The 21,835-nt window shown below is 36.8% G+C and overlaps 1 protein-coding gene across 1 annotated transcript in view; it reads left to right on the top strand.

The window, feature by feature from the left end:
* Positions 1 to 1,176: 1,176 nt before the first annotated feature.
* LOC149775886 (NAD(+) hydrolase SARM1-like) overlaps positions 1,177 to 21,835 on the top strand; it is an 84,822-nt gene continuing 64,163 nt past the window's right edge. The window contains exons 1-4 of the mRNA XM_089944215.1: positions 1,177 to 1,256; positions 4,570 to 5,988; positions 6,474 to 6,653; positions 12,344 to 12,468. Coding sequence (XP_089800341.1) covers positions 4,621 to 5,988; positions 6,474 to 6,653; positions 12,344 to 12,468 — 1,673 coding nt within the window. The 5' untranslated portion in view covers positions 1,177 to 1,256; positions 4,570 to 4,620. The remainder of the gene's footprint in view (positions 1,257 to 4,569; positions 5,989 to 6,473; positions 6,654 to 12,343; positions 12,469 to 21,835) is intronic.

Genomic DNA, 21,835 nt, shown 5'->3' with positions numbered 1-21,835 from the left:
GGAGATGATGTTGTCGAATTTATAACTGACATTAATGAAGCACCAAGTATTGATTCTATTGATGGGTCAATTAACAATTTAGTTGTTTACGATGACGTAATGTTGGATAAACAATCAAATCCTGCCAGAATATTTTCCAGAGGCAGACATAAAAACACGGATATAATTTATGTAACCCAGCGATATACACAAATTCCTAAAGTGATCAGGGATAACTGTAATATTCTTGCTGTCTTTAACGGAGTTGATACACATACACTGAGAAATATTCATCAAACTTGGTGCAGCGGTGATATGGATATAAATAAATTTAAAAATTTCTTCAGTCGTGCTAAAATAACTCTGCATGGATTTGTAACGATAAATTTACATGATCCTCGAACACGGTATCGAATTGGGTTAGATAAAATGTTTTAATTCAGAGCAGCAGGGAGGGCGACGCTCTCAATGAGTCATCGACGATCGCGTTATTTTTTTTTTTTTTTTTTTTACGATTTTTGCAATCCCCTAGAAGTCGTATTTTGCAAAAACAGAGGTGAACCAATTAGAGGTTGTTCGCCCTCCCTGCTGCTCGGATGGATGACGGAAGGATCCCCAAAGACCTTCTTTATTTGAAACTTGCCTCTGGCAAAAGGTCGATCGGACGGCCACATATCCGCTTCAAGGATGTCTGCAAGCGCGACATGAAAGTCCTTTACATCAATGCCAACACCTGGGAAGAGCTTGCTCTAGACAGGTGCAGCTGTGGACAAATTCTTATAACTGGTCTGAAAACCGGCGAGGACAAGCTATGCTTGCTAGCTGATGAAAAGCGATCTCATTGGAAGAAGAAGCAGCTCCAACCCACACCCGACTCAGCCTTCAAGTGCAGCAATGACTGCCACTCTCGTGTTGGGCTCTATAGCCACAGGTGACAGCAGACGATGCAAAACCACCAACCGGAACATCTCTCATGGGTGCACTTCATCGACTCTCGAGACTAACGGATGCCAACCACTAACCATATATATATATATATATATATATATATATATATATATATGGACGCCAAATTAACTGTACTAGACGAAAGCTAGCCATACTACGGTTTGCTGCTGAGTGTCAGTATGCGTTATTTAGACGCTTTTAATAATTTCGGGGTCATTGAAAGCGTTGCAAGTACTCAGATCTAAACGTAAAATATTAATTAGATGGACGTATCTGAAAAAGCATTTTCAAATTTCACGAAGCTTGTTGGTGAAAAACCAAAAGAGCTGGTACATTTCTAGAAGCATTCTTTACAAACAGCAAATCTTCATCCTCATACTTTTGAAATATATTTGTTTTTCGGGGTGGGTGGGATTGTTTTGCCAAGGATATTGAGGCACAAGTCTCTGTCAAAATCGTTATGTGTTTTCGATCGTGGACATTTTAAATTGCACCCGTCTACAGGTGCAAATACTCGATGACTGTGTTTTGTTGGTTTGATGATGTTGTTGTTGTGGGGTTTAACGCCATTTTTCAGCACAGATATGGCGGCCAGTATTAATGGTGGAGGAAGAACCCGGGAAAACCCCGGAAAGAACCACCGACCCACGAGAAGCTACTGGCAAGCTTTCTCACATACCCACATTGGACGAATCCGAGACTCGAACCCACGCAGACAGAGGTGAGATGGTAGTGATCCGTAATGGAGAGCGCTTTAGGCCACTCGGGGCCCCTTGTTGGTTTGAACTTTAATAAAACGTGGGGGAAAACCATGCACAAGTTATATATCAACAGTCATTGCGGAGAAAAGTAGATGTTATTATATTGTATGTGTTAGAGGATTGAGTTGATGATTTATAGTTGCGAGAACAATACTAATAAAAGATTATGTTTTTATTAAGTATTAGCATGTACCAACATTAATTAAAAAAAGTACTTAGCTTGAGAAAAATTAGCAGTTCAGCCTGAGAGAAATTAACAGTTCCAGATAGCACAGTTGAAAGAAAGGAACTCGGTAATAGGTTTTCATTACTGTTGTACTATTTTGACCCATTGCTGCCACTGCCACAGAGTGCAGACCCAATTATAAATCGAAGTGAGATGGCTGTTAGTACCATTTTTATTGGTCTTTGGTATTACACAAGGGAGTTATTTAGAACCTGTGACCTCCTGTATCCGAGGTGAATGCTCTTAACACTTAGGCCACTGGAGATGTTGGGACACTGACATTTGTGACTATTTACTTGGGATTCTGCATTTCAAAAAACCGCTACATTAATAATCTGAATTGTTTCAAAACTCTTGGTACATAAATCCTGATGAAGATAGTTATATATCATGACCAGACAGTGTGTCATGTACTGTAGAGATTTAATTAAACAGGATTGTTGTACATAAGTTAATAATAAGGTATTCACACCAATGCTAGAGCTAGACACTCTCATGAATGCATGTTGGATTTATGCAAAGTATGATAAAAACAATAAAGTATGATATACTAAATGGATTTGACATTGTCACATGCAAATCATGTAGTTTTGTATTCACCATGATCCATGATACAAATATATATTTGATACAAGTGTGCATGTGGTTTGTGTGACCAGATGAATTGTTCAGAATTCAAAATTCACAGTTCAGAACTGACATTCTCTGAATGAATTTTATTGGGGTTGCTCCATCCTCATTCTGAGTCTAAACAGTTCCTTAGAACTTCTCTAACTTCAATATAGAATGCTGATATCTGCCACATATCAATGTATACTACATCTATGTAGAGTTTGATGGTAATGACACCATTATAGTGATAGATTCTCCTTGTCACACCAACCAACATCCACCTAGATTCATGAAGCATAGAGCATGTGTCTGGGATGTTTTTGTTGGTATTACACCTGCTCTCTGCTTGATGAATCTGATTTTCTTCTTGTTGCTATGACAGCAGTAGGTTTCTGGTCATTGTTCTTGTAATCAATATGTTGAGAATTAAATGCCCTTTGACTCTTATTTCCAACATTACATGATTTTCATTTAATATTTCTGAATTTGGATTACAGCAACATTGGAAAGTTTTTTGTTGTTGATATCACATGGCTTTTGGACCTCTGATGTCATGGACACATAGGTTGCAAGATTTGTTTTGTCTTGTGACTAGCAATGCAGGTGGGGAGTATTAGGTCAAAATTTCATCAACACTGTAGTTTTGTCTCGTCTATCAGTGCAGACCGCTCCAGTGGCCTAGTGGTTAGCATCTGCCCCGGATGCAGGTCATGGATTCGAACCCCAGCCAAGTCATACCAAAGACTTATAAAAATGGTACTAACAGCTACCTTGCTAGGCGCTCAGAATTAAGAGGTAGCTACCTTGCTAGGCACTCAGTATTAAGAGGTTAGTGTTAGGACTGGTCGTCCTGGTGACTGGGTGTGACATCATGCTACATGTTTGCGGCATGATGCCCCAGAGCTAGACCTAATTTTATACTGCCACACTGCAGACATCATAGTGATATGACTGGAAAATTGTTAAAGCTACACTAAAAATCTAAATCTCACACACTCTCTACTGATGCATTAAAGAAATGACAAATATTATACTTGCAGTTTCTAAGAATATAAATCATTTTATTGATTTAATGCAGGTATTGCTCAATTTAAGGTCATTTAATTTTGTTATGCCTGCTAGTTAGTGGATACTCCATGCAGCACATTACTTGGCAAAGAATTCCAACTTTTTGATATCATTTGACTCTGACCCCACACCCCAACAAAAATGGTAATATATCTAAGTTGAGGGAAACACCCGATTGTAAACAACATTGTAGACATTTCACTCAGCAGCAGTTAATATTTGATCTAGTATTTTCACATTATTAAAATTCAACTGGTATTTTGTAATGAATACTATAATGACAAAGATAAGTGCAGTGCATATTATAGTCTGTATTCATTTCTGGATGGGAATAGTGTTGTGAAAATGAATTTTTTAAAAAAATTTTACTATTTTTGTTTGACCACAAATATCAGGAGTTTCTAGTATTGTACCTAGATTTATCAAATTTTGTTCTTTAAACATTTGCAGTTAGGAAGACACTTGTAAACAAACAATGGTGACCAATTTTTTGTTTTATTATTTTTAATAACATATTTAGTTTGAGTGCATTTTTTGACATGCAGGTTTTGCATGATTTCATTTTTAAATCCTACAATGTTGATACCCTTTATTAATCATTTTACCAGCTATGCATTGATATTATGGTGGAAAATATCTGTCCCAAAACATCAAATGTACAAAGAAAGTACTTTGAAAATTAATTTATGGTGTCAAAAGATATATGGGAGTAGGGAAGAGGTCATAAGATATATATGTAGTGTTTGTGGTACTTACTCTTCCTCCTAGATGTATTTGTTTTTGTGTTTGTTTTGAAGAGTTTTTTTAATTTTATTAATTGTTTTGCTCCCATATGATGATCATCCTTGATGGGTTTTAGGGCCATTTCAGCTTTAGTTCACAAACTTTAACAATATAGTCAGCTTTTCTTAGTAGAATCCTTGTGCTTAAGTTTTGGTAGGATAGATTTAACTCTTAAATCTTTGTCTTTTTCAGTCTTTCAAAACTCCAACAGTTAGTCTTTAAAACATACTTTTGTGAAAGACCATGGCTGAAACCAAGCATAGCGTACCTGATTTAGTGACAGAGGCAGAAGAGCTAGATGAAGAAGATGACATGCTTTCTTGCAAGTTAACAGCTAGTGGCTTTGATCCATACAGAGCACTAGAAAGATCCCAATCTGAGGCCACTTTAATGAAAAGAAGAAGCCTTGATGCAGACAGTGTTACAGAAACTGCAGTCAGTAAGAGAAAAGAGCATAAAATATCGGAGTGCTCTAAAGTATACTTTGATTTATCTAAAGGGGAAACATTCGAGGAACAAAATATGCTGTTTGCTTCCTCTCGTTCAAGCTCAGGGAGGTTTCTTGAGACAATCCACCAAGATGAAGAATTACAAGTTGATGAAACTTCACTAAACTATCGTAGCCAACGATCAGTATCAGTTGGGAGTATGTCCAGTACAGAAAGCATCGATAGCAGACCACACCCATTTCCAGACTCAAATAATTTGCAGCATATGCTGGAGTTTTACTTAGGCATGATAAAGAAGCAAATTCCACGTCTATTTTCTGATGACCAGAAAGAAAAAATTGCTTCCTCAAATGAGTTAAATACACTGATAGAACAAGCATGGGCAATGCCAGCTATTGGCAGAGACGTTGCATACAGTTTGAGTGATAGTTTACGCACAGAGAAAGCTATGGATGTCATCATCAGCAATTTTTCTTCTTCCTCAAGAGAATTGAAACTGTCATCAGCTAGGCTTCTTGATCAGGTGTTAACAACTAGAAATAGAGAATATCTGGTTACACACGGCTTAGAGGCAGTGGTTGAAACGTGTGTTAACTCCAAAGAAGACAGAGAGATTGCACAGAGCATGACTGGTATTTTAGAGAGTCTGCTTAAAACTTCGGAAGAAATCTGCAGTCGAGTGATACATCTTGGAGGTCTTGATGTGATACTCTATTGGTGTCGATGCAGTGAAAGAATGACACTTCGTCACTGTGCAATAGCTCTAGCCAACCTTGCTCTGTATGGTGCACCTGATATTCACACTGATATGATTAAACATAAGGTTCCAGAATGGTTATTCCCACTAGCTTTCAACAAGGATGATAGCGTTCGATACTATGCCTGCCTAGCTATATCAGTCCTTGTTGCAAACAGGCATGACAAGAAAACTGAAGAAGCTATCATAAATTCAGGAACATTGGAGCTTGTCTTGCCTTTCATCTCGAGTCACACACCAGCTGAGTTTGCTCGCATGGATCTTTGGCATCGTCATGGCCGCTCTAAAGACTGGTTGACTAGACTTGTACCTGTCCTTCTAAGCAAGAGAGAGGAGCCCCAAGCTCTCGCTGCTTTCCATTTTGCAATGGAAGCTGGCATTAAATCAGAACAGGGTAGAAAGCAGGTATAGTAAAATATCACTTGCTCCTTCCCTTGATAGATTAGCCAATGTATTTTTTGTAACAATTAGCAGAGATGTTATTCAATTTTCTTTCTTTATAATAAATTTTATAAAATAAAGTTTATTGCTTTTACTAAAATCAGTCTTATTGATATATGCTTTTGAGGTACTTTTCTTATTATTCCAATGAAGTGAATCATAAACATAAAAAAAATGACAAGTTATATCCATTGACAATATTGGACAAAGAGAACTGTTTTGCTTGTTATTGTATTAGTGTGATTATGTATTTTGCCATTGCTTGATTATGAGAATTTATTTGTTGTTATGGAATTAACCTCTTACACCTGATAAGATTGCAAGTTTTTGCTGACCAGGCACAGCATGTCTGTAATACAGTAAAAAAAAACATTGGTAAGAAAAAAGAATAAGGAGAAGATTATAGGTTTTTAATAGATTTACTGCAGATGATGATTTTTTTTCTTCAGATTTTCCATGAAATTGATGCAATAGAGCCTTTAAAGAAAGTTGCCAGCAGCAGTTTTAATGCCACAGCATCCAAGTTTGCAGCTGAGGCCCTAAATATATTAGGAGAAGAGGTTCCCCACAGACTGTCACAGCAGGTGCCCCTCTGGTCAGTCGAAGATGTACTTCACTGGGTGTCACAGGTTGGTGATTGTACTGGTCTTAATCAGCACGTAGCATGCATTGATCAGATCACGTAGCATGCATTAAAATCAGATCTCCACAGTCCTATGAGAACATCTGAGAGCGACCACTTGGGGGTCATATTCTTGTGACCTTTGAAGTAGCCAATGGAAATGCAGTTTTCAAAAATCTGAAAGTGAATCAGATTATTTGGTACACATTCATGCTTTTCAGTGACACTACTCAGTCTCGAAATGCAAAGATATAAGACTTCATTAGATTGGCTGATAAAATTAGTGGTTATGGTAATAACATAGGTCACCAGGATATGACTCCTAAGGGGTTGCTGTCAGATCTACTTGTAGGACAGTGGAGATTTGATTTTAATCAGGTTGCATTCATTGTTTAAATTATTGCTTGTGTTTTCCGTAATTATAGGTAATATACAATGTATATCTTTCATTCATTTAAAATTTCACTCAAGCTTTATTGGAAAGAAAATGATTGTGGATTAATACTAAAATTTCAGATGGGAAATGTATATTTCATACATGTTTGTAGGGTTACATTGTTGATAACTGATTGGAATGCATGATTACAGAGAAGTAGTTATGTTTTCAGTCCCAGTGTTTATTTAACATGAAGAAACTTCCCCATAACTTGCTCTTTTTTAACCTTGTCTTATAATGTCCAAATGAATTCCTCTTCATTTTTTGGTGTTATACTGTCTTAAGAGTGAGGCAGTTCTTATTCTCCATGACGTTTCCCTGACTTGGATAAGCTACATGTTGTAGACATGGAGATGTTTGAGAAGATGTACATGTTAATGTGCATTTGTGAACTGCAGTGTTTACGTGTGTTATCATTCTTCATACTGGGATCTTGAAAATGGTGTATACTGGCATGATAATGAAATGAAATAATTATGACTTATGTCTGGTACAACAGTTCCAAAAGTATTTCATTTGACTTTTGGAACAACTGTAATATTATTAAATGATCATTCATCATCTCTGACGTTACCATATTGTTGTGTACTTAGTCTGTGAGAAGGAAATTAATGAAATAAAATTTATATTTTTTACATATGTGTCAGTTGTGCTGCTTTTAATAAGTTGGATAATTTTAAATTATGTATTATTTGCTCTTATGTAAAGCAGTGACATCTTAGGCTTTTTTAGAATTTCTTCTTTAAATAACTTACCCAGTCATACTTTAGGAGGACTACTGCTGCCTCACAAATCCCGCCTCCCAGATACTACTTTTAACTTAAGGGAGCTAAAATATTGTCTGCCAACCTAGATAGCGATTGGACAGTGTGATCTCCACTTAGGTATACGGATTGGTTGCACAACCTATGAACCTGTTAGTTAGTACTTCTGCACATGCATTTTGTCGCTGTCACACATTTAACTACTTGCACGGGGAGCCTAAGTGATTTCACATTAAGTTCAGGCTATAATTATTTTATGTATGTGCAAGCTTCTAGCACATATTATTTTTTAATATACAAAATCCTTATATATGTGTAATTCCATTATGAATGGGTACATGTCAGTGAGTTTCTATTCCAAGACATTTTGTGGTGTCCAGGCTTCAGTGACTTTACTTGTGGGCCTTTTTCCTATGAATAATTATCTATAATGGATATTTTTGCACATGCTTTTTAGTATCTTTAGTGGTGCTTCAGTTCTCATTCATATGAATGTTTTTGCATGTAATATAGATGCCTTTGTATATTTCTGTTCATTTGCTTGTCCTTAAGAAACTCTTTATACATTTATAAATTCGTCATTTCTGGTACATGCAGCTGAATTGCGTTTAGAATTTTTAGTTATTGAATACCATAATTCAGTGATTCAACCAGTACATGCCATCCTTGATCGTCTCACAATTTTCCAGGTAACCATAATTTGTTATAGCTTTGTGCCCACTCTGTTTTCAAACAACACATATGCAGGCCCAGAAGTTTATACTTTTTCTCCCTACAGGTAGTACTGTCATTATATTTTACCACTGTGCTTCATTGCTATATTAGGCTTATCTCTTATCAGTTTCTGGGTCAGCTTTTAAGATTTCACTCTGCTCAGACGGGGCCCCGAGTGGCTGAGTGGTCTAAAGCGCTCACTGTTACGGATCACTGCCATCTCACCTCTGTCTGCGTGGGTTTGAGTCACGGGTTTGGCCTATGTTGGTATGTGAGAAAGCTTGCCAGTAGCTTCTCGTGGGTCGGTGGTTCTTTCCGGGGTTTTTCCGGGTTCTTCCTCCACCATTAATACTGGCCACCATGTATAGCCTATCTTGTGCTGACAAATGGCATTAAACCCTACAACAACAACAACAACTGCACAGACATTGCGTTCTAAAGACATTTGTAGGGCTACAGTTTTTTATGTTTTGCTTTATTTTTCTTCAGATTACAACTCTGGGCAAAGCACAGAAATGCACAGCTAGGGATAAAGACTACATCAGTTGGCATGCTGACCTTTCCAGAGTGTGATAATTTCTGGCTTACAAAGGAGATAGTCAACTCTTACCATTCAACCACAAAGTGCCAGACTTTGACACACTCCAAAACATCTCTGGCACCCAAGTTGCCACCACAGGACTCTGGAGTTATTGGCAGCTCCCTCTACCTTGCCTCCTTGGGGTTCGACTTTATTCTTATTGCAGAACAGTGAGGGATAGAGCTAAACAAATAACCAAGTTCTCACTCACTCAACAGTCATACAGACCCATAACCCATCCCAATCTGATGATCTTCCCCACCCAGATGGCCTGTTTTTTCTGTTGCAACCAGCCTAGGCCATAGACTAGGGATTATGAAGGGCCAAAACAACAATGTATGGGCTTAATCACTAACAGCCTGCTTCCAATATGTCAACCCCGACTTTTACAGACATGTACAGGTACCAGTCTAACTCACATTTGACCTTGAGACACTCATTTAGCATGATGAATTTCTCTACATACTGCCTTGAGAAGAGACTCTTTACTCAGTGACTGTCTCAGATTCACAGTTTCTAATTAAGTGCATTCTCTGAGTTTAGTGAGCAGTAGACCTTGTCACTCTTTGCCAGCTAAGTCTCATGCAATCCATGAGACCTTAGCTTCACCTCATGCAACCATGAGGATGATGCTTGTTCTCAAGTGATGTTATCAATTCTAGACTATCTGATGTCACTGAAAGATTCAGCTTTCAGAGCCTCCATTGAGGACATTTTCCACCTTTGACTCAATGAGTTCTGCCTACCTCCTCCCACTCCATCAGCAACCTGGATCAGAGCTTCAGTTGCATCTGTTGCTGTTATGATGGAATGGATAAATCCAAACCAGGAGAGTTATGGACATTCTGACCTGCCTTCATCATCATTTCTTTGGTGGATCTATGTTGGCCATACACCAGTATTTCATTTGGAAACCCCAGCAGTTGCCCTTGATATTGCCATGACAAAGTCACATTCCATACATGCATTGGAGTAGGTGTCAAGAAAGGCTGGAGTACTGAACAGAGCCGCTTAACACACTTTGGTTATTTACAATTGGCGGAACATGACTCGGTACTTTCTGAATGCACTTTTCCTGATGGACCACTATAAGGCCAAGTTAAGATCACAGTCTTTATCCTCTAACCTTCTTTTTAATAGCCAGAGTGAAGAAGTCTGCAAACATACCACCACGGAGACCAATTTCCCCTCCCTACCACCAATACGTCTTTACAGGGATAGTATGGGAAATAAATGGACCCAAGGACACAAACCTCTGAAAACTGTCCTATTGAAGCTCCACCCAGTGAAAGACACAGTTCTCACAAGCCAAAGCAGATAAAGCATCAAGAGGGTCCTCTCATTCATTCCAATGTTTCTCCAGGGTTTTATGCCAGACTTTTCTTGGTCCTAAAGGCAAATGGCACTCTGCCTCTGGTCATCGAACTAAGTACCCTCAATAAATTCATTCACACCCCTTGGTTGTCAGTGGAAACTCTGTGCATTTTGAATGCTGGCCAAGAGGGAGACTTACTTTTATGCCCCTATTCAAAAGGCTTCCAGGATGTTCTTGTGATCCACCTACAGCATCTTATACCAATGCAGGGCTCTTCCACTGTAACTCTACATCAGCCTCTGGGTTTTCACTTGTATGATGAATCAAATAATGGTGCATGAATTCCTTTGCCTTCTAGGCTTGATCATTATGATCAAATGCACAACACTCATCTGACATTCTCTCCATCTTTGAGTATACACAGCAAAGAATGTTAGCCCTCTGCTCAAAGGAGAACATATCTTGGGGATTAACCTGGCTGAGAAAGACACCTTTTGAACCACTCTCAGAGGTATCTCTGGTGCACCTTTCATACAAGACGTACTTTGTCATGGCATCAACGATGGCAGGCAGAATTAGCGAAAACTTGCCCTGTCAACAGACCCGAGTTACATGCAGTTCCAACAAGACAGGTCACAGCATCCTCTTTCATCACCAGTAACAGGCTGCCTTCCATGAGTAACCATACTTTTGTCATCAAACCTGTGCCTAGTCTGGACACATCAGCGCAAGACCCAGTTCTGGCTTTGAAAATGGTACCTGAATAGAACAGAGCCACCATTTTTGTGGGAGATTGCACCTATTTTTACCTCTCAAGAAGAACAGGAGGATATATTAACACATACTATCTCATCTTAGGTTAAGTGGGATATTTCCTCTGCATTTCAAGAAATAACCCCAGCTCAAATAAACTTAATGCACATTTTGGCTCACAAGGTTCGAGTAGTTGCCACCAACATAACATTTGACTGGAACTGTTTTCTAGCTAGCATCTTTCAAGCCATGGGATGGAGTCCACATTCTGTAGCTGTCATCCCAAAGGGCCCAAATCAATTTGGTGGGACCTATACCTGTTGCTGAACAGGTCAGCCATCCAGGTTGATCTACAGCTTTTTAAGTTGCTGCTTCATGACTTCTGCTGGATTTACAGGAGAGGGGATTATTTTTCCTATTTCATGCTGTGCCTCAACAGATGGAGTCCCCTCCAGTCAGGTTACCTAGAACCTGTCTCACATACCTTAGGGGACCAGAGATGGTATCTCTGGGGTAAGGGGCTGTACCTCCCTCCACCTCTTACTTATTCTCAGAAGATATTATGACTGGGTAATATATTTGAAGAAGAAACCAATAACTCATAGTGAGATATGTTTCTTCGAGAATACTTACCCAGTCATCATAAACATAATACACACGCACCCTCCCAGCCTCCCTGCAGTTACATCCATAGAGAACATACCTTCCACTCCAGTAGTAAGTGACAAGTTCATGGGCTTTCCTGCCAAATCCTTAATGGGAGATCACTCTGTCCAACCCCCATCTAGGTCTGCAGACAACATTTAGCTCCCTTCAGCTAAAAGTCGTACCTGGGAGGGCTGGATTAGCAAGGTAGTAGTAGTAGTTTTCCTAAGGTATTATGATTCGGTTAAGTATTCTTGAAGAAACATTTTACTAGGAAAAATTTATTTTTATTTCAGGTACTCCAGAATTTCAAGTTGGACTGCAATTTTATGGTTGTTGACTCCCAAAGTTTCAAATCCTAATGAGAGCTTATAAACAAAAATGCATTAAATATTGAGAATTTTAGTTTCATGTTACATTTATACTTCATAAGTTACTAAAGTCTCAAGTAATAAAATCAAGATAACAATTATGCTTTTCAAAATTTCAGATTGGTTTTGCAAGCTACATGCATCATTTCCGGCATTGTCGTGTTGATGGGGACTTGTTACTGCATATGAACAATGAAGACCTTGTGGAAAGTATCAAGATCTCAAGCTGCCTTCTGCGGAAAAGGTTTGAATGTCAGCTGATTCAGTTGTCTTTTGTTGTCATCTGACTATTACTGGTTTAATTTGGCATTATTTAAATGCTACAGTACCATTGCCATACTTACAGACCATGGGATGGGTAATTATACAAGTGAAAACAAATGAAATGATGAATGCATTTTTAAGAACAAATGCACAGCATTCATGGAATAATGGATAGGGTTTATTGGCCTATCAGCACAATCCTGGCACTGCAGTGAGCAGTTAGTTTAGTTATCCCCAAAATATCTCTTTCTGTCAGTTGTTGTTGTTGTAGGGCTTAATGCTATTTTTCAGCACAGGATAGGCTATACATGGCAGCCAATGTAAATGGTGGAGGAATAAACTGGAAAAATCCCGGAATGAACCACCGACCCACAAGAAGCTACTGGCAAGCTTTCTCACATACCCACATTGGCCGAGCCCGAGACTCAAACCCACACAGAGGTGAGATGGCAGTGATCCGTAACGGTGAGCATTTCAGACCACTCAACCACTCAGGATCCCACTCTTTCTGTCAGTCTCTCTCTCACCCACACAGCGCCAGTGGCCTAAGTGGTTAGTGTGTCTAACTCTGATATAGGAGGTTGTGGGTTTGAACCCAGGCTGAATCATTATAGAGACTTACACAAATGGTAACAGTTGCCTCACTTGGCATTAAGACATTAGTGTTGGGTCTGGTCGGCCTGGCATCAGAATAATGTGACGGGGTGTGACATGATGCTACATGTCAGTGGCATGATGCCCCAGTGCTAGACATCACTATAAGCTGTCACATTGCAAACATTGCTGTGATGTTTCTATTAAAGCTACATTACAAATGAAAATCACACACACACACACACAGCAAAATGCAAAGCAACAGTAAAATAGAACAGCTACCGTAAGGCAGAATGTGTTCAGGTATGATGTCCATCCGATTGTTACCATTATCTTAAGTTTTCCACCATCTACAGTTCTAAAATATTAAGGATGCTTTGGACTGAGGGTAAGGAAGAACCTTGTCAGTTTTGGGATCAAAGGTCAAGTGTTAAGGGCATTATAACTGAAAGAATAAAACATTAGATTTACATCACACACACATACAATCTTTATGGACCCCTTGCATTTGGGCTAGGGGAAAAGAGAATAAATTTTGGGTTTAAAATGCCATAGGTAAAGTTCACAGGGACTAAAAGAAGAAAAATGTGTCTGCACATAAATTGCAGGGTTTACCAGATTTGTAGATGACTGCATGTTGGGTGAAATAGAAACACAGTGATTGTAAAGTTAAAGATCAAGGACATTGAGGCTTAGAAAAACATATTTTTGCAGAATAACTTTTAGAGTTTGCTACCACAAAAAATTGTTGTACTGCTGTATTTTTAACATAATGTGATACATACCACAGTATACCATAATTATTTTTGTTTTTACATTTCCTGCTCTCAGATAGCAAAAAAAATATGTTCTGATTTAAAGCAAAATAACAACATAATATGTCCATTATATTATTTGAAAAATAAATTATTATCTTGAGATAAAAGAAAACAATTATCTTGGGTGGAAAGAAACTCTCACCCCCCCCCCCCATTGAATGTTTCGTATCTCAATTTCCATACATTCCTTACTGACAGAAACTTCCAAAATACCAGTGCAATGAAAAATTACAGTGGCACGTACCATTGGAAATGAATACCTTGACCTACCAGTATACTGGTTATACCACTTACCTCAAATAACTTTAGTTATAGACTTTGTATCATTAATGCAAGTTTGTGGATGGCATGCTCTTAAGGTATGGAAGCAGCCAATTGATTTTAGTGTGAAAAGATCAAAGGACCTGGTCATTGTGGCTCAGAGAAAAATAAGTTTTGTAGAATAACTTCTTTTATAGAGTAAGTTCCTGGATCAAATTTTATAGATGGTTTGCAGATAAGGTAATAAAGATTCCTTCGTTAGATGGTCGCATGTCATGGTCATGTTAAGTCTTAAATGAAAGTTATGTTTTTTACACCAGTAAGTTTACTTCAGGACAGAATGCCTTAACTATATGTATGTGTCATTAAGATCCGTTGGTCAAGAGACTCCAGACTCTGCATGGGGCTTATTAAACACTGAGCAAGACTTAGTATAGAATGCGCTGTCCTTGGTGATCTTGTTAATATAAAACTCACTCTTGTTAAAGGTCCAAGATCTTCTAAACTGGAAAATCATTGTGGGATGCATCCTAGTGCTTTTGAATGAAGCAAATTAAAAAGTTAAATGTGCTGAAAAATACTCAATACTCAAATATATTTTTACAATTATAGCATTTGTGGTTATATTTTTATTTATCATAAATTCAGTGCAATCTTTGGAAGTTTATGCATTTGGTTTTGTTTTTAAAAGACTTTTTTTTTAAATAGTCACACTATCAATGTGAGTGGAATACAAATGGAGTGCAGATGAAATATAGACTAAACACAGATTTGGTTAAATTAGTTGTTTCAGGTTCTGAAAAAAAAAAAACTTGCTGTGCGAAAATCCAGAATTGTTGTGTTTGATATAATAGGTAACTGTGCATGTTTGTCCAAAGAGCAAGTAGATTGAAGCTACATTTTCTTTCAAACTTTCTGAAAATGGTTAAAAAATGATAAAGGACAAGTTTTAAGGTTGATTTTAGCTTCATATCTGATTCTAGTCTTGAGCAGGTAAATGAGGCCCTACTCTCTTACCTAAATATTTATTTAATTCTTATCCATTACCACTTTTAATAAAGAAAATTGACAATTAAAAAGCCAGTGGTTTTCTCTTCCATTATGGCACCAATTTTTGTGGATTATTTACATTATAGCTAACAAGCCCTAATTAAGCTGTCTACCAGAAATGAGACATCAAAACTTCTGTATTTGCATACAGTATGAGTACTAGTTAATGATAATATGTGTTAATATGGCTTTTTGTTTTGCAGCATTGTTTAATTTATGCCTATATTTATATTAAGTACAGCTGATTACCTCTGACACCTATTTTCTTTTTCCTTTTACATTTTTGCATTTAACAGTAATTTGTATATCCACAAAACAGCCAATTATGTATTTCTTAATCATAAATTATCGCAAAGTCTGTAGACGTTTTGTACATTTGTAATTGCCAGATGATGCTGTAGTATAGAGCTAAGGATGAAAACCAAATGCTCAGAATATCATCAATCAAATCAGTTATGTGAATATATCTGGCAGAGTTGGGTGGAGCTTCATTATACTTTATTTTGTTAGCAGTTAACTAAAATTATTCCTTGTATTGATCAGTGATTATGAAATTGGAAACTTTTATATGAGTTTTATTAGATAGAGATTACATTAGCTTAAGGCATGTGGCATGCAAGGTACTTATGCATTTTGCGTAGTAGAATTTTGTTATTCCACAGACAAAAGATAACAGTTTTGATATCTTCATTGTTAAGATATCCTTCTTATTTTATGTCAAAGAAGGGAACATTTTTTACAAATAAAACGAAAAACAAATCAGTAGACAGGTTAATATAAATATATATGTTCCCACATTCCTCCATTATTTTATTGACATCATTACTGTGACTTAATGAACAAAACATCATCATTATATCATTTTGAAAACAATCTGAGGCATTTATCCTTAATTCTCCTCAATGGTCAGTATCAGGGGTGGATCCTGGTGGGTTGAGGTGGTGCACCTCCCACTCTATTAAAAGATCATGAAAGAACAGGAATGTTTTCTAGAGTAGGCGTTCATTTCAGTTGGACAATTAAAACTATGCCCTGGTAACTATCAAAATGCGAAATGGGGTTTCCATCCTACAACCTCCTCAGCTACTTGTTTAGATCTCTCCTTCCATGATAATTGTAAATCATAAACAATATATTCATCACCATGGCACTATATTTTGGTTTTGGGAAATTCTGGTCATATTTATATATTTATTTCCCAGATTTTCTTAACTTTTTATTAGTTGTATTTAATTTTATGATCAATGACTAGGAAACTAAACTTGATCCATTTTGAAGATCCAGATATACGATAGTGATTTCTCTTTATATACATATTTCCAAAACCTTGTACCTCATGTCTGACCATTACATTTTTTTAAGGGTTGCATATAAATTGAAAGAAATATTCTTGTCCTAATTTACTAACTTAAAGACAAATATACCTATTATATCCATTGTATCAGTTGGAAGAAAGTACATTTTCTTGAGGTATAAGAAGAAAAATACACCAGGTCAAAATAAGCCTGTCTTCCCACACCTGAAAGTTAAATAAATGTCCTTTTAGGCATGTGAACATAGAACCAATAATACGTACACCGCTTGTATAATATTTGATTAAATTATGAAATAGGAAAGGCAACAAACTTTTAAGCCTGAAAAAATATCATGGATACTTTTTTGTACAATAATAGGGAATCCATTCATATGAAGAATTTAAACAAACTCAAGTATGTATGGGCACACACCCACAAAATTACACCAAGTGAATAATGGACATTTCCTAAAGGAGCAGCCTACCCATAGATAAGGTAATTCCTATCAGAGATGAGAGTGGCAATCAGTCTATTCACTGTTAGTTTAATTTAAGAGTATGGAACAACTGAAGTTGACCATGTTGGCTGGTAATGATTGGTTTTCAGTTTGCACATGTACACTCTCACACATGCATATTTTCAAAATTCCAGTACAGATCAAGTTGAAAAATAAAATCAAAAGAACGTATAAGGCAATGTAATTGAACAAAGTATAAAGATAAGCTCCAAAATGGTTGCTATTGCCAGTATTTTTTTTCTAAGGCCATATATACTCTCTCTCTCTTTCTCTCTCTCTCTCTCTCACACATACACACATGTGCATGATTAAATTATGTATTGCTCAGCTTCATGTAACAGTGGTGTGATAAACATGAAATGAGCTAGCTAATGACTGGTAGACAAATATTTGTCTTCCACAGATATTGATGCATTGTAACTGTAGAGTGGTACTTCTTTTATATGCATTATTATTATTCATCTGTGATGTCTTGGCATGAATGCTTTTAGTCAAATATCAGTGGATATATTTATGTCCAGCTGTTTGATATTCTTTTGAAAGGTATACAGGGTAAGTTGATCAATTCATAATAGCATGTTACAGTAGATAGATGGTTATAACTGCAAGTTAATGCAAACAGATCCCATGCAACAAATGCCCATGTCCATTATGCTTTGGGTAGCCATATATTTGTTGTTTACTTGAGTGGGGACTTCATGATATAGTTTACCTTGCTTTTTGCAGATGCAGCAGTGTATTGTCTTGGACATTTGTGACCTTAATATATATATATATATATATATATATATATATATATATATATATATATATATATATATATATATATATATATATATATATATATATGCAAGTCTTTCACCTTTACATAGTAATCATCTGGTCACACTGACCACTCTAATTTTCCCACTGTGAATGTCCTGTATAAATGTACTGTGCAATGGTCATCATCTTTCTGCAGTCAGAGGCCAGGTGTTTCCTAACCAGACGATGGTTTCTCCATCCTTGAAGTGATAACTGGTGCATATCTACAGTGACTGCTTAGTCTGTGCAAATTTAATTTCCACTTTGTGAGGAAAACATTATTTAGAGGGAGAAATGTCACATGAGTCAGTGTGCATGCATATCTCATGAGGTCTCCATTTTCTCACAAGAGTTCCAATTTTAATGAAATAACAGGAACTTAGTGGCTTCAGTTTTACTAAGACCCTCTCCATTGTGAAAATTTGTCATCAGACTTAGTCTCAGGACCCGTGACAGTCGGAACAGTGTCTGTTTTAGCTGTTGAGGGCATTCATTTATTACTAGGCAACGACCTAGCTGGAGACAAGGTTGTGATTAATCCACTTGTAACTGACAAGCCTTGTTTGGATCAGAAAGTCTATCCAGTCCGAGCTTGTGCAGTTACCAGAGCTATGGCAGAAAAAGCTCCTGAGAATGATGTTGATAAGGAAAGTATTCTTTTAGATTACACATGTATTGGTCAGGCTTTTGATGTGGTCACTTTTACTCATTGTTTGGATCAATCAGAAGGTATTGATCACAGTGATCCTCTTTTAATGACTCATTCTCTTTATTCTAATCAGGGTGGTAAACAACAATCACTTGTTGCTGAACAGGAAAAAGATCCTGAGATCTCCTGTTTGTTTCAAAGAGCCATTATTGAAATTGAAGCCACTGAAGTTCCTGTCTATTTTTTCATTAAAAATGGAATTCTTATGAGAAAATGGAGACCTCCCGAGGTACCTGCTGATGATGAATGGTTAGTGAACTATCAAATTGTAGTTCCAAAACCTACAGACAGGAAATACTTAGTCTGGCCCATGAAACTCCAGTGCTGGTCATTTAGGGATCAATAAAACTTATCACAAGATCTTAACTCACTTCTATTGGCCAAAAATTAAAAGTGATGTTGCCAGATACTGTAGATCTTGTCGTACTTGTCAAATGGTCGGAAACCAAATCAGACAATTTCCAAGGCTCATCTACATCCTATTCCTGCCTTTGACAAACCATTCAGTATAATTATGGTAGATTGTGTTGGTCCCTTACCTAAGACCAAGTCAGGAAACCAATACCTGTTGACCATCATGTGTGTTTCAACAAGGAATCCAGAAGCAGTTCCCTTCAGGAATATAAAATCTAAAAAAAATAGTAAAAGCTTTGATAAAGTCTTTTACTCAGTTTGGCCCTTCTAACTCTATCCAATCAGGTCAAGGGTCAAATTTTAGATCTGGAACTTTTCAGCCTGTATTGCTTGAATTTGGCATTCAGCAATTTAAGTCAGAAGTGCATTTATGGTTTGACAGAACTAAAATGGAGAGAACGTTCGAGTTTTGTAATAATGGAGTTTTGTCTCTCTTGCTCATTCTTCAAAATTTTCTTCAGATTAGATATTACGGCCCTTACAAGGTTAAAAAGAAAATGAATGAGTTAAATTATAATATTAGTGCTCCTGGGATATAAATAAATTATAGGAGTACCATTATATGGAAAGAGATAGCCAAGTTAAACATGCAGTTAATTTAGTTGTACCTGCCCCACTCAGTGAAGATTTAAGTGAAGGAATATCATCAGATTCTACTGACCTTGGAGTGACAGATCTTCGGAATTCAGAAATTATGAAAGATCTAGACCAGAAACTTTCACATTTGCAAGAGCAAGAAAGAAATGTTATTATTTGAATATGAGCACTTATTTCCAGATGTTCTTACAAGCACAAACAAAATTTACCAATGATGTTGAAATGTTAAATTCCAAACCTGTCAAACAACACCCATACAGGATGAACCCTCTCAAACAGGAATACTTGAAAAAGGAAATTCAGTATTTGCTGGAGAATGATTTTATAGCGCCCAGTAAAAGTGACTGGAGTTCACCATGCATACTTGTTCCGAAACCAGATAAAACTTTCTGTATGTGTACTGATTATAGGAAGGCGAATAATGTGACAAAAAACAGATTCATTCCCATTACCAAGAATCCATGACTGTATTGATAAGATCGGGAATGCCAAGTATGTCACCAAATTTGACCTTCTGAAGGGATTTTGGCAGATTCCACTGACAGAAAGAGCAAAGGAAATTTTGGCATTCATTACTCCAGATGGACTTTACCAATATAAAGTAATGCCGTTTGGGATGAAAGGGTTGCCAAGTACATTTCAACACCTCATAAATATGATTACCTCTGGTTTAGACATTTGTGATGCTTACATCGATGGTGTCATCACCTACAACAACACCTGGAAAGAACATTTAGCAACAATTCGGAAATTCTTTGACAGAATCTCAGATGCATGTTTGACAATTAGTTTATCTAAAAGTGATTTCTGCTGTGCTAGTGTATGTTTTCTAGGACATATTGTGGGACATGGACAAGTTAAACCTATAGATGCTAAGGTCAAGGCTATCTCTGAATTTCCCATGCCTGTTAATAAAATGTAACTGATGCAATTTTTGGGTATGGCCGGATACTATCAAAGATTTTGTTCCAATTTTTCTAACATTGCTGAACCCCTGACAAATTTATTGAGTAAGAAAACCAAATTCCTTTGGACTGAAAAATGTCAGGAGGCCTTTGACAAGTTGAATGCCATACATAAAAGCATGCCAGTTCTTACAGCTCCAAATTTCAGCCAATCTTTTAAAATGTCTGTTGACGCAGGTGATGTTGGGGTTGAGCAGTTTTGATTCAAGAAGATGAAAGTGGTATTGATCATCCAGTGCGCTATTTTTCCAAGAAATTAAATAAGCACCAAAGGAATTATTCAACAATTGAGAAGGAATGTTTGGCTTTGATATTGGCATTACAAGATTTTGAGGTTTACCTTAGTTCAGCTCCTTCCTTGATTGTTGTATTTAGTGATCACAACCCCGTTACTTTCATCGGCAAGATGAAAAATAAAAATCAAAGACTATTAAGAAAGAGTTTGTTGTTACAGGAATATAATCTTGACATCAGGCACATCAAGGGAAAAGATAATTTAATAGCAAAGGCACATTCCCGTGTATAGAAATGTATTATTTCATATAAACTTTTTGTAATTCATAAGAGTACGTCTTATATTTTTCTTAAAACTTATGTATTAATCTATGGTAAAAAGAAAGCTTTATCATATAAATCTTTCTTTTTTTATGGGGGAAGGTGTAACGTATATCATGTTTTTTTAATTGTTCAATTATAACGTAAATTTATTCACTGGAGATGATATTTTTCCAGAAAAGTGGTTGACCTGAATCAGGTGTTGATCTAAATTATGACCTTGATTCAAAATTAGTAAATAAAGTTCTATTTTATTTTAAAATGATTGGTTGTTGTCAAGGTCATGATGGGGCTTTGGGTTTAAGATGTAAACAACTTTTTTTATTTTTTATTTCTTAGAGAAAATTATTGGTCTAATCAAGGCCATATTCTGCAGAAGTCTTGCTAGGATTTTAAAACTAGGAGTCCAGGACTCCCATTTTGGTAAAAATAGGAGTTCCAGCATCAAAATTTGCAGTCCCTTCTTTCCTACAGAATCAAAACAGACGTGAGTACATCTATTTTTAGATGAAGAGGTTTTAGTAATGTAATCACTCACTTTAATATAGCTTCATTACAACAGTCCATTGACAGGGATTGCAAATTTATGGTTTATTTATTTGTCTATGTCCTTGTAGTATTTCAGGCAGTGGTTAAACAGTATCTGATTTGCTGTTTTTTCCCCCATATTTTCGCAAATACTTGTCAAGATTGAAAACGGCTTAGACCTTAAAGCGCATCTCGCAAATTCCACAACATAGCATTGTCCCATACATTTCTGACCTACAT

Source organism: Sinohyriopsis cumingii, chromosome 19, assembly GCF_028554795.1.
Source record: "Sinohyriopsis cumingii isolate HCF-2022 chromosome 19, ASM2855479v2, whole genome shotgun sequence".
NCBI lineage: Eukaryota > Metazoa > Mollusca > Bivalvia > Unionida > Unionidae > Sinohyriopsis > Sinohyriopsis cumingii.
Note: the sequence above shows the minus strand (reverse complement) of the source record. Positions and strands in the feature narration are given on the sequence as shown.